This window comes from Crinia signifera, chromosome 3 (genome assembly GCF_055691185.1).
Source record: "Crinia signifera chromosome 3, ASM5569118v1, whole genome shotgun sequence".
Classification (NCBI taxonomy): Eukaryota; Metazoa; Chordata; class Amphibia; order Anura; family Myobatrachidae; genus Crinia; species Crinia signifera.
Window position 1 is genome coordinate 220,487,007 of NC_139219.1, and position 13,704 is coordinate 220,500,710.

Here is a 13,704-nt window from a genome sequence, read left to right on the forward strand (position 1 = left end):
GCAGTGGGTGGAGCAGAATAAAATAAAGCCTGTAAAATGACCGCAGCTAATTGGTGAGTACTTTTTCCACTCTATTGCTCTCCAGGCTTTGATAAATATCCAGTCAGAATGTTTTACATATTTATGACGTAAAAAATATACCAATAAAGGAGAATCTTTAGATCCAATTATCAAACATACAGATTTCAACATTTATTTGTCTAATTCACAGTATGAGAACGTCTGATATATGAGCTCATTTCGCAGAGTTGTGTCATACAGCACAGTAGCGAATCAGGTTTACATTAGGTGAAGTGTTACATGGGTGAGTGCATGTACAGTACAGCTCAAACAATTGTTCATAACGGAGGATGATGTAGTGAGGCTTAAGAACAATCCTGGTGCTAATGAACACAAACCCTTCTTTTCTCACCCCATCCAGCTCACAAGCCCCCTCCCACCGCCTCCTCCTGTCCTGGCATCTGTGTCAAAGCATTAATGAATTGAGCATTTTATTAAAACCCTTGGGAACTGTCCTTTCTGTCCCACAACCCCCTCCTGTGGTTCTGGACATATACAGCTTCTCTGTCCATGCTGGGTATTGTTTAACTGTCATCTTCAGTAGAGGCTGAAGTGAGACAAAAGCAGAGGAGAGACCAGAATATTGCCCACAGAGAGATAGAGAGGTGACGGAGAGAGTGACGCAATAGTGGGAGCAGACGCTATATAAGAAACAGGAGGAATAATAGATTTGGAGAACAAGGGATAGTGAGGAAGAGGAGTACACCCTTCACAGGTGCAGTGGAGAAAATACAAAGGGGAACATCTCAATGAAGATTGGTTTTGACATCAAGAGAGATTTTGAAGAAGACGGAGAGACAAATTAAGTTTCCATTTCAGGTTAAAAAAAGTGGTGATGTATACAATGCAGCTCCTTTTCTGGATTGTGCTGGAGATGTCATGCCTGGCACATCAGCAGATTGACTGTGCTCCTGTGAGTAAGGAGCACTACAGATTACCAGCCAGTGTCCTGCAAGGTGAGTTCGGACAGTACTTGGAGCAGTAGTGTTTGGTAAAATAGTTCTATACTTTGCAACGTTATACCATCTATGCTGCTGTTAATATAAAAACCCAAGGTTAATTTCATACCAATATTTGTGGATCCACTTGAACCTGTTTTCTAGACCTACTTGTAGACCTTTTCGACCTTATCACATAAATGTTTTGGTATCCCAAATGAAGCATCAGAGTGGGTTGGGTTTCATGCGTAATAGATGGTTATGTGTATATAGTTGATACTGACTTCTTACTTGGCCCAATTGAGCATATGTATAGTATAAAAGTGCAATGTTTTAATCCTTCACTAAGTTTATCTCTATTCTTGACAGGGATTTCCAACAGAGGGACTTTAATTCTGGAAACTGCCCTTAAAACAGCACTAGAGGCTTTGGATGGGGCTGTTAAAGAAAAGAGTCGTCGTCAACAGGAGTGTTTAGGATGCATCATCTGTTTATTCCCAGAATGCAACAGTCTAAGTGCACAGTGTAGAGGTGAGTGTTTTCATTTGTGCAATATACACAGCCCCTGGTAGCCCCAGCTGTGGCTAGGGGGAGCCAGTGGTCTCAGGGTGCACTGAAAAATACCTGCTGGTAATCAGTCTGCACCATTGTCATGTTTTACAGAAGACATTATTACATTTGCAAACTCAAATGAGGGCTTATAACCAGTCAAGAAAATATTAAAATTAGGCAAGGGGGGGGGGGAATACTGTTATGCCTAGGGGTGCCCCCACCCATTAAATCTATTGGGCTGGTGCCTCTGGAGCTTCATGGGAGGCAGGTAGCGGGTGCTGCCTGCAGGGCCGCTGAGAGGGAGGATACTAATTGCTCGGGCCTGGGCTTGTTGGAGGGGCCCGGCGGGGGCCCTGGTCTGACCCCCCTTCCCCCTCCACCCCTCCCGGGCAACAGCACACACCCCTACAGCATGTGCTGTGCTGACAGCAGGCTCAACATGAGTGTCTCATTGACAGCGTGAGAGCTTATGCTGAGCCTGTCTGTCAACACAGCACATGCTGTACGTGTGTGCTGCTGATGCTGCTGAGGGGGGGGAGGGGAACAATAACAACCCCCCCCCTTGACCCTAGAGTGTTTTTTTCACCCCCTTTTAACATTTTTGGGGGTGGCATAATCCCGGGAGGTGGCTACGCCTCCCACAATTAGGCTATGCCCAAAAATTTTACCGGGGCCCGGCATACATCTCGGCTGTCCTGGCAGCCTGGCCACTCTTATTGTCAATTACACACAATCAGAGCAGCCAGCAGCATATTCTATCTGCTTCCCAAGTTTTGGAGGCACTGGCCCGGGAGCAGCCCACAAATGCTGGAGCTATCCAGCAATCAAAGTGCTGACCGTCATTCACTGTATGAAAGCATGAGAGATGGCATGGGACCAAAGGAAGGACATGTTATGATTTGATTTTATATATTCCCCTGAATCAGTGGGTAGGGACCCCAATGCATTGCTTGCTTTTAGGGCAGCCTTGGTACCATCACCAAGTCATGTTTTAAAATTTTATTTTTCATGCACAAGTGAGTTCTTTCATTTTACTGGCTCAGTAACTATCATGTTTCCACTGACAGACAATCACATTTCACAAAATCTGACCTGTTAGAGCAGTGGTTCTCAAACTGTGGGTCCTGACCCCAAAGTGGGTCCCGACCTTCTCAGTGTGGGGTCGCGATGGGCAGCACAGATGGTGTAATGGTTAGCAATACTGCCTCACAGCGCTGAGGTCATGGGTGCAATCCCCACCATGGCCCTAACTGTGCAGAGTTTGTATATTCTCCCCGTGCTTGTGTGGGTTTACTCCGGGTACTCCAGTTTCCTCCTACACGCCAAAAACATACAGGTAGGTTAATTGGCTTCCAACAAAAATTAACCCTAGAATGTCTATGTGCGCATGAATATAGATTGTAAGCTCCACAGGGGCAGGGACTGATTTATTTATTTACAGTTTTATATATAGCGCAGCAGATTCCATTGCGCTTTATAATTGAGTAATAGCATAGCAGTCCCACCAAGTTACAAGTCCAGACTGATGTGAATGTTCAACTATTCTCTGTAAAGCGCTGGTGAATATGTATGCGCTATATACTGTAAGAAACTGTTAATAAATAAATAAATAAATAAGATGTTGCTGACCATCAGGCTGATGACTTTTTTAATCTCAGTCAGTGATTGAAAGAGTCTGAAAAATCTGTTGAATTGTCTGTTATGTTAGACTCCTCCCATCACTCTGTGCCTCCACAATGCTGCCATGTATGTGCTGTCTGCTGACTACACATGTGATGTGATGGCCTTCTACAGTAACTTGCTGGGGTCATGTAATTACTTTTATTGTCTAATGGGGTCCCATAGCAAAATAGTTTGAGGACCCTTGTGTTAGAGGTACAGTACCTGGGGTAGTGGTTGAAAAACCTTGCATTACCGTTTCACCGCACTGAGGTCATAGGTTCAATTCCCACTATGGCTTTACCCATGTGGAGTTTGTATATTCTCCTCGTGCTTGCATGGGTTTACTCTGAGTACTCCAGTTTCCTCCCATAATCCAAAAATATACTGGTAGGGTAATTGGCTCCCAGGGTCATAAACTGGGTACAGTATAATCAGTTATGATGGCGAGATCTGTTTTACAGTAAAATAGTAAGGACATATTCTAACCCTCCAGTGCAGGTTTTCAATGTATCTCCAGTCAGAAGTACACAGAAAAGTCGCCGGTGCTGAGAGTAAAAAGATTATGTTATTATGAGTCACATAAAAGGGGAAAACCTGAGATGTCCAATAATGTAGCCTTGGACAGAAATAAATAGTACAGATGGAGCCGCTCTCGTTATAACAGCTCCTGGCAATTTCATCACCATGTGATATCCCCGCCAGCGTTCGTGCACGAGACACTCACGCACCCCATTCTGTTGGAAGCCCTGCCTGTCTCCCTGAAGCAGAGATGGGCAGGGAAGCACCCTGTCTCCATTCTGCCCTCTCCCTGCCTGTCTCCCTGCAGGGAAGCACCCTGTCCCTGCTCCCAGCCACCTTGCTGATGGGGATGCACGAGCGAGTGAGCCACTCGCACATCTCCCTATCCGCTGGCCCACACATCGCCACCCTCCGCCAGCGCACGCCAGCTAGGGGGATCTGGCGAGGGCTCGGCAATGCTGAGGGCAGCTCCATCTGTTCCTTACATTAAAGGAATGACATTAGGAAATGAATAATGATTCATGTTTGAAGCCTAACTCATGCCAAGTGTAAGTAAGTTAGCGGTAAGCCCTATACGCATGAACGTAACTAGGGGTTGCTTTTGCTATGGGGCCCAGCGGCTTAAGGGGCACCAGACCCAGGTCATATAGGGGGTTATTCTAGTTCATTCTTACTGACAAAATCCTTCTTAGATGGACAAAACCATGTGCACTGCGGGTGGGGCAGATGTTACTTGTGCAGAGAGAATTAGATTTGGGTGGGGTTTTACTTCAAAGTGAGATCTATATTGCAGTGTAAAAATAAAGCAGTCAGTATTTACCCTGCACAGAAACAAAATAACTCACCCAAATCTAATTCTCTCTGCACATTTTACATCTGCCCCCCTGCAGTGCACATGGTTTTGTCCATGTAAGAAGGATTTTGTCAGAAAGAATGAACTAGAATAAACCCCATAGTTATTCACCAAGTTCTCGAAATTGGCTACCAAGTTCAGCCTAAAAATCAGGAACTCATCTTTGCTCATATAGGTCTCTGGCTGTGCCTCTGTGTAATGCCCACACTAATATGATCCATTTCCCATGCTCCAACTTCCACACAGGCACTACTGTTCTATTTAAAGAGCCTGGTACTAGCAGAGATTAAGGGGGAAATTTACTAATATGAAAAACCTAGTTTTTCGTATTAGTATTTTCCCTACGACTGCATACGACTGTTTCAGTCGTATGCAAAGTTGTGTTCCGGAGGGGGATTTACAAAGCAGTCATATACGACTGCTTTGTAACCCTCCGATGTCGTAGGAATTCGTATTAGCAGCCGTATATACGGCTGCTAATACGAATTATTTGTAGGCAGTCTGCACGGATCAGTCAGATCCGTGCAGGCTGCAAGGTGTAAAAAAAAATTAAATAAACAAATAAAAAAATAAAAAAACGGCGTGGGGTCCCCCCCACAGCCGAAACCAACACCAGGCTGACAGAGCCTGGAGCCGGTAATTAAAAATCAGGGAACCCGACAAATAGGGGTTCTCTGATTTTTAACAACCAGCCCCAGGCTCCTGCTCTGGGGCTGGTTCCCAAAATACGGGGGACAAAATGACTAGGGGTCCCCCGTATTTTAAGAACCAGCCCCAGGCAAAACCAGCCAGCAGGGTAATGCCACAGCCGGGGGGAGACTTTTTATGCAAGTCCCCCCGGCAAAAGCATTAACCCTACCGACCAGTCAGCCTGGCCTGGGGGAGTGGGGACCCCCCCAATAAAGGGGTCCCCCCCCTCCAGGACTTACCTGACCAGGCTGAAGCCTGGTGCTGTCCTCGATGCCCCTGGGCGGTGGGCATCGAGCTGATAGCGGTGTAAAAAATAGAAAAAACGATTGTTTTTTACTGTGGCACTACAAGTGCCAGCAAGCCTCCCCAGCAAGCTGGGACTTGGAGAACCACAAGTCCCAGCCTGCTGGGCATTAAAGGGCCCGCTGGGTCTTGTAGTGCCACAGTAAAAAAAATAGTTAAATAAAACACACTGACACCCATTTTAAATAAAAGTTTAATACACACATTACACACATACTGATACTTACCTATCTTGATCCCGTTGGTAGGTCGCTGGCTCCGGTGTCGGCGGCTCAGTGTCGGCGGCTCCGTGTCGGCGGCTCCGGGGACGGCGTCCTGTCCGAGGATAATCCATGTTGGACCTGTGGAAGGAAATCCTACTCACCCAGGTCCTGCATGGATGGTCTTCTTTCTTCATCTGTCGACATCCAGGTCTTCTGACAGCTGCTGGCGACTTCCAGCAGCTGTCGGCATCTTCCGCGACGCTCCCCGGCTTTCAGAGCCGGAGAGAACCTTCCTCTTCGGTGTCTGGGCTCAGAATGAATTCTAGCCAATCAGAGGCCGCCTAGCCGCCAATCAGGAAAGACCTTTCCTGATTGGCCGCTAGGCGGCTAGGCGGCTCCTGATTGGCCAGAATTCATTCTGAGCCCAGACACCGAAGAGGAAGGTTCTCTCCGGCTCTGAAAGCCGGGGAGCGTCGCGGAAGATGCCGACAGCTGCTGGAAGTCGCCAGCAGCTGTCAGAAGACCTGGATGTCGACAGATGAAGAAAGAAGACCATCCATGCAGGACCTGGGTGAGTAGGATTTCCTTCCACAGGTCCAACATGGATTATCCTCGGACAGGACGCCGTCCCCGGAGCCGCCGACACGGAGCCGCCGACAAGGAGCCGCCGACACGTAGCCGCCGACACCGGAGCCAGCGACCTACCAACGGGATCAAGATAGGTAAGTATCAGTATGTGTGTAATGTGTGTATTAAACTTTTATTTAAAATGGGTGTCAGTGTGTTTTATTTAACTATTTTTTTTACTGTGGCACTACAAGACCCAGCGGGCCCTTTAATGCCCAGCAGGCTGGGACTTGTGGTTCTCCAAGTCCCAGCTTGCTGGGGAGGCTTGCTGGCACTTGTAGTGCCACAGTAAAAAACAATCGTTTTTTCTATTTTTTACACCGCTATCAGCTCGATGCCCACCGCCCAGGGGCATCGAGGACAGCACCAGGCTTCAGCCTGGTCAGGTAAGTCCTGGAGGGGGGGGACCCCTTTATTGGGGGGGTCCCCACTCCCCCAGGGCCCCTGGCCAGGCTGACTGGTCGATAGGGTTAATGCTTTGGCCGGGGGGACTTGCATAAAAAGTCTCCCCCCGGCTGTGGCATTACCCTGCTGGCTGGTTTTGCCTGGGGCTGGTTCTTAAATACGGGGGACCCCTAGTCATTTTGTCCCCCGTATTTTGGGAACCAGCCCCAGAGCAGGAGCCTGGGGCTGGTTGTTAAAAATCAGGGAACCCCTATTTGTCGGGTTCCCTGATTTTTAATTACCGGCTCCAGGCTCTGTCAGCCTGGTGCTGGTTTCGGCTGTGGGGGGGACCCCACGCCGTTTTTTTTTTAATTTAATTTTTCTATTTTTTTACACTGCAGCCTGCACGGATCTGACTGATCCGTGCAGGCTAAAACGCAAATAGAACAGGAAAATGGTGTTCTATTTTCCTGTCGTATTTGCGTGGGTGTTTTACACCACTAAGCAGCCGTTTTATCAGTACGGCTGCTTAGTAAATCAGAAACCACCATTCTTTTGAATGGTGATTTCTGTCGTATCCTATCGATGGTGTAGACATTCGTATTTGTAAATACAAATACGAATGTTCCATCTTTAGGACTACGAATTGTTGTATTTTTGGGATTGTAAATCCCGAAAATACAAATTCGTAAAAAAAAGGTGTATTTCTCCCTACGAATACACCTTTTTTCTACGAATCCATTTTGGTAAATGTCCCCCTAAGTTTCTCAATTACAGCCTTGTGACATGAGCTGGGAGGGGGGGAGTGAGCTCTGAGAGTGACATGGTGCTGATATTAAGACTATACCCCCACAAAGACACATACCTCTCTCCCCCACACTAACTTTAAAATGCAATTTTCCAGTCCTGAAGGCCCTGCAGACATTGCACTGTCATGTAAAATTCACAAGCTATCAACAAGGATGGAATGCTTACAGCATATCCATTGTAGAGATGAGCGGGTCCGGATCCCCGAGATCCGACAGATCCGAATATCGGGTATCCGGGTCAGATCCGAGCCGGCTCGGGAGTTCCCGCCTGAATTCTGGACCAATAACGAGGCTGAACGTCATCATCGCGCTGTCGGATTCTCGCGGGAGCGGGATCTTCTAAAAGACGCACGCGCACCCGCCATCTTCACTCCAATCTTGGAGAGGGAAGAGGGTGGTTGGGAAGCTCCGTGTGCTCCGTGCTGTGCTCTGTGCCATGTGCTCCATGACCTGACCTGTGCCCTCACTGCCCTGTGCTGTGCTCCGTGCCATGTGCTCCGTGCTGTGCTCCGTGACCTGCCCTCACTGCCCTGTGTTGTAGACTTGAGAGTCAGTGACTGTTTATAGGCCTGAGCCCTGTAGTGTGATTTAACTAACTAGGTGCTGCAGTGCTCACACGCAGGGGCTGCAGTGTCCACTGTCCAGGGGCTGTCCTGTGGCCCGTGCCCTGTTGTGATTTATTTAGCCCTAAGCCCTGTGTTGTGATTTATTTAGCCCCGAACCCTGTGTTTTTTGTGATTTAACTAACTAACTCAGTGCTGCAGTGCTCACACGCAGGGTCTGCAGTGCTGCTGAGTAGTACACTGTGTACAGGGGCTGCAGTAATACAAGGGGCTGTGTCCAGTGTGACGGCCTATATCTTATCCATTGTCCAGTGTCACGAGTCACTCACGACATATATCCTGTGTCCTGTCCTGTGTGACGACTGACGACATATCCTGTGTCCAGTGTGACGACATATATCCTGTGTCCAGTGTGACGACATCTATCCAGTGTCCAGTGTGACGACAATATATCCTGTGTCCAGGGCCGGATTTGGGGGTCAGGCCGCCCCTAGGCACCACACTTTAGTTTGCCCCCCCCCCCCCCCAGTACCTGCTCAGCCCATCCACAGCACTCAGTCCCGCTGCCCGGCTCCTCGCCTCCACTTGGCTGGTCATCCTCTTCACCTGCTCCCGCAGCCGCCGGTCCTCGCCCTTCAGGTCAGCGACGGAGGAGGAGAGCAGCCCTGCCAGCACGTCTTCAGTTCCAGCTGCCTCTCCAAGCCACCGGAACTCCTCCATTTCCGCCTGCAGCGCGTCCCCGTCACCCTCCCGCCAGAGGCTCCTGTAGCTGGCGGCCAGCCACACCGACACCTCCGCGTCGGGTCCATGGATGGGCAGGAGGGAGAGTGCACGCCGGCTCGGGCAGCATTGAGGAGGAAGCACTAGCAGCGGCTACAGCACAGGTACCGCTGGACACCTGTGTGAGCAGGAGCCTCGCCCGGCACAGGTCACTAGCTCCGGGTCTCTACAGGCAGCTGTGCAAGGGGTGATGTCAGTGCTGCCGCTCGGTCATCCGATGCTGCTACCCATAGAGACCCGGAGCTAGTGACTTGTACCGGGTGAGGGTCCTGGCTGCCTGCCGCCCTTAGTTTGTGCCGCCCCTAGGCCCGTGCCTGACTAAGGAACTACTGTGGGGCATAACATTAAGAAAGAAGTAATACTGCCACTGTATATGTTGCATGCAGCAGAAGTGCAGTATCTGTGACGGGGCGGCGGCATCTCACGGCCGCACGTCCTCCCCGTCACAACGTCAGGTGGCCGGGATAGCGCGTCAGTACGGTGCCTAGCAACCCAGGACGCCGGAGGGCTCAGGCGGCCAGACTCTGTAGCTCTGTTGCCTGGCAATGGAGGATACCGCCGGGGGCAGCAGCGGAAGTATCCGGATAGGGCATTATAATTGGAGGAATTCTCCTGTCTGGAACAGCTGATTTCAATCCGGCTGGGCGGGTTTGGCTGCAGAGTTCCTTTATAAGGAGGCCAGCCCAGCATACCCTCGCCGGTTATAGCACCTGTTACAGTGGTTTCCTGTCTCTCTGCTGTTCCGGCGCCTGGAAAGTTCTGTCAGTAGCTTTCTCTGCTGTGGCCCTATTCCGGTTCCCGTGAGTACCCCTTTTGGGGTCAGTCTTGTTCTTTTGCATTTTTGACCCATCCTTGGGTTTATCCTTATTTGTGGGCAATCCTCTGTGGATTCTAAGAGGTGCCTGGGGCAATTGCCACGTTTCAGTTACCCTTTAATGGTGTCGTACTTTCGTCACCTTATTCTGTGTCTTATGTGTGGTGTGCCTTTTTGTGTGGTGTATTTACTGTGTATGCGACTCAGTCGCTGGTGGTTAAGAGACTAGGTCGCTGGCGCTTAGCAGCGTAGCTAGTTTGGCAAGTTGCCTTTTTGTTAAAATTCCAGTTAGGTCCCGTAGCTGGATCTCCTCTTGGCCGTACCCTTAGGAGGTCCCAGTTCCTTGTACCATTATAACTCCTGGCTGCAGTGGCGTAAGTTCATCCAAGTTGCCCGGAGGCAAGATAAGTATTGGTGCCCCCCCAAATAGCTCAATCAGGAAGGTGTCTGTCTCCAGTAAGGTCATGGGATCTAATACAGGCTGTGATACTTGGAGAAATGATGTTAGAAGGGGGAGTCAGCCACATTAGTAATATCAACTGCTTTCAATTAACTGATTCAAACTTGATGGGGAAGAGAGGTCCCCCTTGGGAGCAGGAGCCCGGCGGCAGATGACTCCATTGCCTCCCAGAGTTCTGCCTCTGCCTGGCTGCACCGGAGCCAGGGCGGGCTTAACTCGCCCTTCCAAACGTGGCGGCTACAGGCGAAGCCTAGCTCCTGCAGGTACCGGTTACCTAGCTTTGGGGGTCAACAGAGGTAGAGTAGGGTCTCGCTGTGGCTGTCCTAAACAGCAGTCCCAGCTACGGGTTAACTCCCGAAACCATAACAGTATACTGTAGGTCACTGGTAACACCTTATCTAGAATACTGTGCAACTAAAATGGTGTATGCCCAACACGACAAAACTTACCTGTAGGGCATACACAATTAAAAAAAATTAACTAGAACAGTACTATGGGGCATGACATTAACTATTGCACTACTATGTGGCATCACATTAACTAGGGCACTACGATGGGACATAACATTAGTGCACTACTATGAAGCATAATATTAACTAGGGCACTACTATGGGAGATCACATTAACTTTGCCAATACAATAGGGCATAAAATTACCTAGGTCATTATTATGGTGCATAATAACTAAGGCACTACTGTGGGGCATAATATTTACCAGGGCACTACTATGGGGCATAACATTAACTAGGGTACTATCAAGAAACATAACATTAACTAGGGCACTACTATGGGGCATAATAATGACTAGGGAACTACTGTGGGGCATAACATTAAGAAAGAAGTATATGTTGCACGCAGCAGGCGTGCAGTATCTGTGACGGGGCGGCGGCATCTCACGGCCGCACGTCCTCCCCGTCACAACGTCAGGCGGCCGGGTTGCCCGGCAACCACGGACGCCCGGGATCCGGCAGCCGGGCGCAGGGATAGCGCGTCAGTACGGCGCCTAGCAACCCGGAACGCCGGAGGGTTCAGGCGGCCGGACGCTGTAGCTCCGTTGCCTGGCAACGGAGGATGCCACCGGGGCAGCAGCGGAAGTATCCGGATAGGGCATTATAATTGGAGGAATTCTCCTGTCTGGAACAGCTGATTTCAATCAGGCTGGGCGGGCTTGGCTGCAGAGTTCCTTTATAAGGAGGCCAGCTCAGCATACCCTCGCCGGTTATAGCACCTGTCACAGTGGTTTTCTGTCTCTCTGCTGTTCCGGCGCCTGGGAAGTTCTGTAAGTAGCTTTCTCTGCTGTGGCCCTCTTCCGGTTCCCGTGAGTACCCCTTTTGGGGTCAGTCTTGTTCTTTTGCATTTTTGACCCATCCTTGGGTTTATCCTTATTTGTGGGCAATCCTCTGTGGATTCTAAGAGGTGCCTGGGGCAATTGCCACGTTTCAGTTACCCTTTCATGGTGTCATACTTTCATCACCTTATTCTGTGTCTTTTGTGTGGTGTGCCTTTTTGTGTGGTGTATTTACTGTGTATGCGACTCAGTCGCTGGTGGTTAAGCAACTAGGTCGCTGGCGCTTAGCAGCGTAGCTAGTTTGGCAAGTTGCCTTTTTGTTAAAATTCCAGTTAGGTCCCGTAGCTAGATCTCCTCTTGGCCGTACCCTTAGGAGGTCCCGGTTCCTTGTACCATCATAACTCCTGGCTGCACCGGAGCAAGGGTGGGCTTAACTCGCCCTTCCAAACGTGGCGGCTACAGGCGAAGCCTAGCTCCTGCAGGAACCGGTTACCTAGCTTTGGGGGTCAACAGAGGTAGAGTAGGGTCTCGCTACGGCTGTCCTAAACAGCAGTCCAAGCTACGGGTTAACTACCGAAACCATAACATTATAACCGGCCTAAAAAACATAGCCGAGGAGGGAGTACTTAGTATTAGGGGATTTAATTCCGTTAGGGTTATCTGCCCCTTAGCTCCCTATTTTTGCTTCAGATCATGAATCCTACTCCGCCTAATCCAGCCCAGGCCCTTGCTAACCAGCTACAGAACCTTACCCAGATGGTGCTGGAACTGTCTTTGCGAGTAAGGTCCCAGGAGGAGCTGGCTCAGGGTCCCTCAGTAGCTGTTTCCGAGCCTAAGATGAATCTCCCTGACCAATTTTCCGGTAACCGGAAAGATTTGTTTAATTTTAAAGAAAGCTGTAAGCTTTACTTTCGTCTCAGGCCTAAGTCGTCTGGGTCCACACAACAACAGGTGGGATTGATTATCTCATTACTAAAGGGGGATCCACAAACCTGGGCCTTCGGACTTAAACCCGATGATCCGGCCCTTCGGTCGGTGGATGCCTTTTTTAGGTCTTTAGGGTTACTGTACGACGACCCTGACAGAGAGGCCTCAGCCGAAAGTCACCTGCGGGCCTTAAGGCAAGGAAGGATTCCGGCGGAAGCATACTGCACGGAATTCCGCCGATGGTCCAACGACTGTGGTTGGAACGACCCGGCCTTGCGCAGTCAGTTCAGGCAGGGATTGTCGGAGGTGGTCAAAGATAGCCTGATTCAATACCCCTCTCCAGACTCTCTCGATAAGCTTATGGAGCTTACCATAAAAATTGATCGTCGTCTCCGTGAGCGGAAATCAGAGAGAAGCTCCACTCTCCAACTGACCTCTCTCGGTTATATACCATCCAAAGAGGAGGAAGAACCCATGCAGATAGGGGCTTTTTGGATTCCTCCAGATGAGAGAGCCCGCAGGATGTCGGCTGGACTTTGTCTCTATTGCGGCAGCAAGGGTCATATGTTGCGTACTTGCCCGAACAAGCCGGGAAACGCGCGGATCAAGTGAATTTTGAGGGGGTTCATCTTGGTCTTCGGCTTATTTCCTCTCGTAATGCACTATTAGTACCAGCCTGTCTTAAGGTAGATAAAATTGAAACCTCCGTATCCATCTTTATTGATAGTGGGGCAGCCGGGAACTTTTTGGATGTTTCTTTTGCCTCTAGACTGGGGATTCCCCAGTTAGACCTGGATAGGAGCTCATTATGCGGGGCCTGGATGGGGGTCCTCTTCCCAGTGGAGTCATCACTAGCCAGACTCCACCATTACAACTTCATGTGGGAATTTTTCATGAGGAGAGTATCTCCTTTTACTTAACTTCTTGTTCCCTTGTCCCGGTGGTTCTGGGATACCCTTGGCTCAAGAACCACAATCCCCACATCGATTGGCAAACTGGAGAGATCATACGCTGGGGTGATCAGTGTTTTGGATCCTGTCTAAAGTGCCCCATTCGGGCGGCGGCGGTTTTGTTGGAGGGGATTCCCACTAGTTATTTAGACTTTGCCGATGTTTCTCCAAAGGACAGGCAGATGTGTTACCGCCTCACCATCCATACGACTGTGCCATTGAACTTTTACCGGAGGTACAATACCCGAAGGCCAGACTCTATTCTTTGTCTGGTCCCGAGACTCGTTCCATGAACGAGTACATCCAAGAGAATCTGGCCAAAG

At 49.6% G+C, this 13,704-nt stretch overlaps 1 protein-coding gene across 1 annotated transcript in view; it reads left to right on the forward strand.

Moving 5' to 3' along the window:
• Positions 1–896: 896 nt before the first annotated feature.
• The window catches only part of PRSS56 (serine protease 56), a 69,900-nt gene continuing 57,092 nt past the window's right edge, over positions 897–13,704 (forward strand). The window contains exons 1-2 of the mRNA XM_083174725.1: positions 897–1,016; positions 1,368–1,529. Of these exons, the coding sequence (XP_083030851.1) occupies positions 905–1,016; positions 1,368–1,529 (274 nt within the window). The 5' untranslated portion in view covers positions 897–904. The remainder of the gene's footprint in view (positions 1,017–1,367; positions 1,530–13,704) is intronic.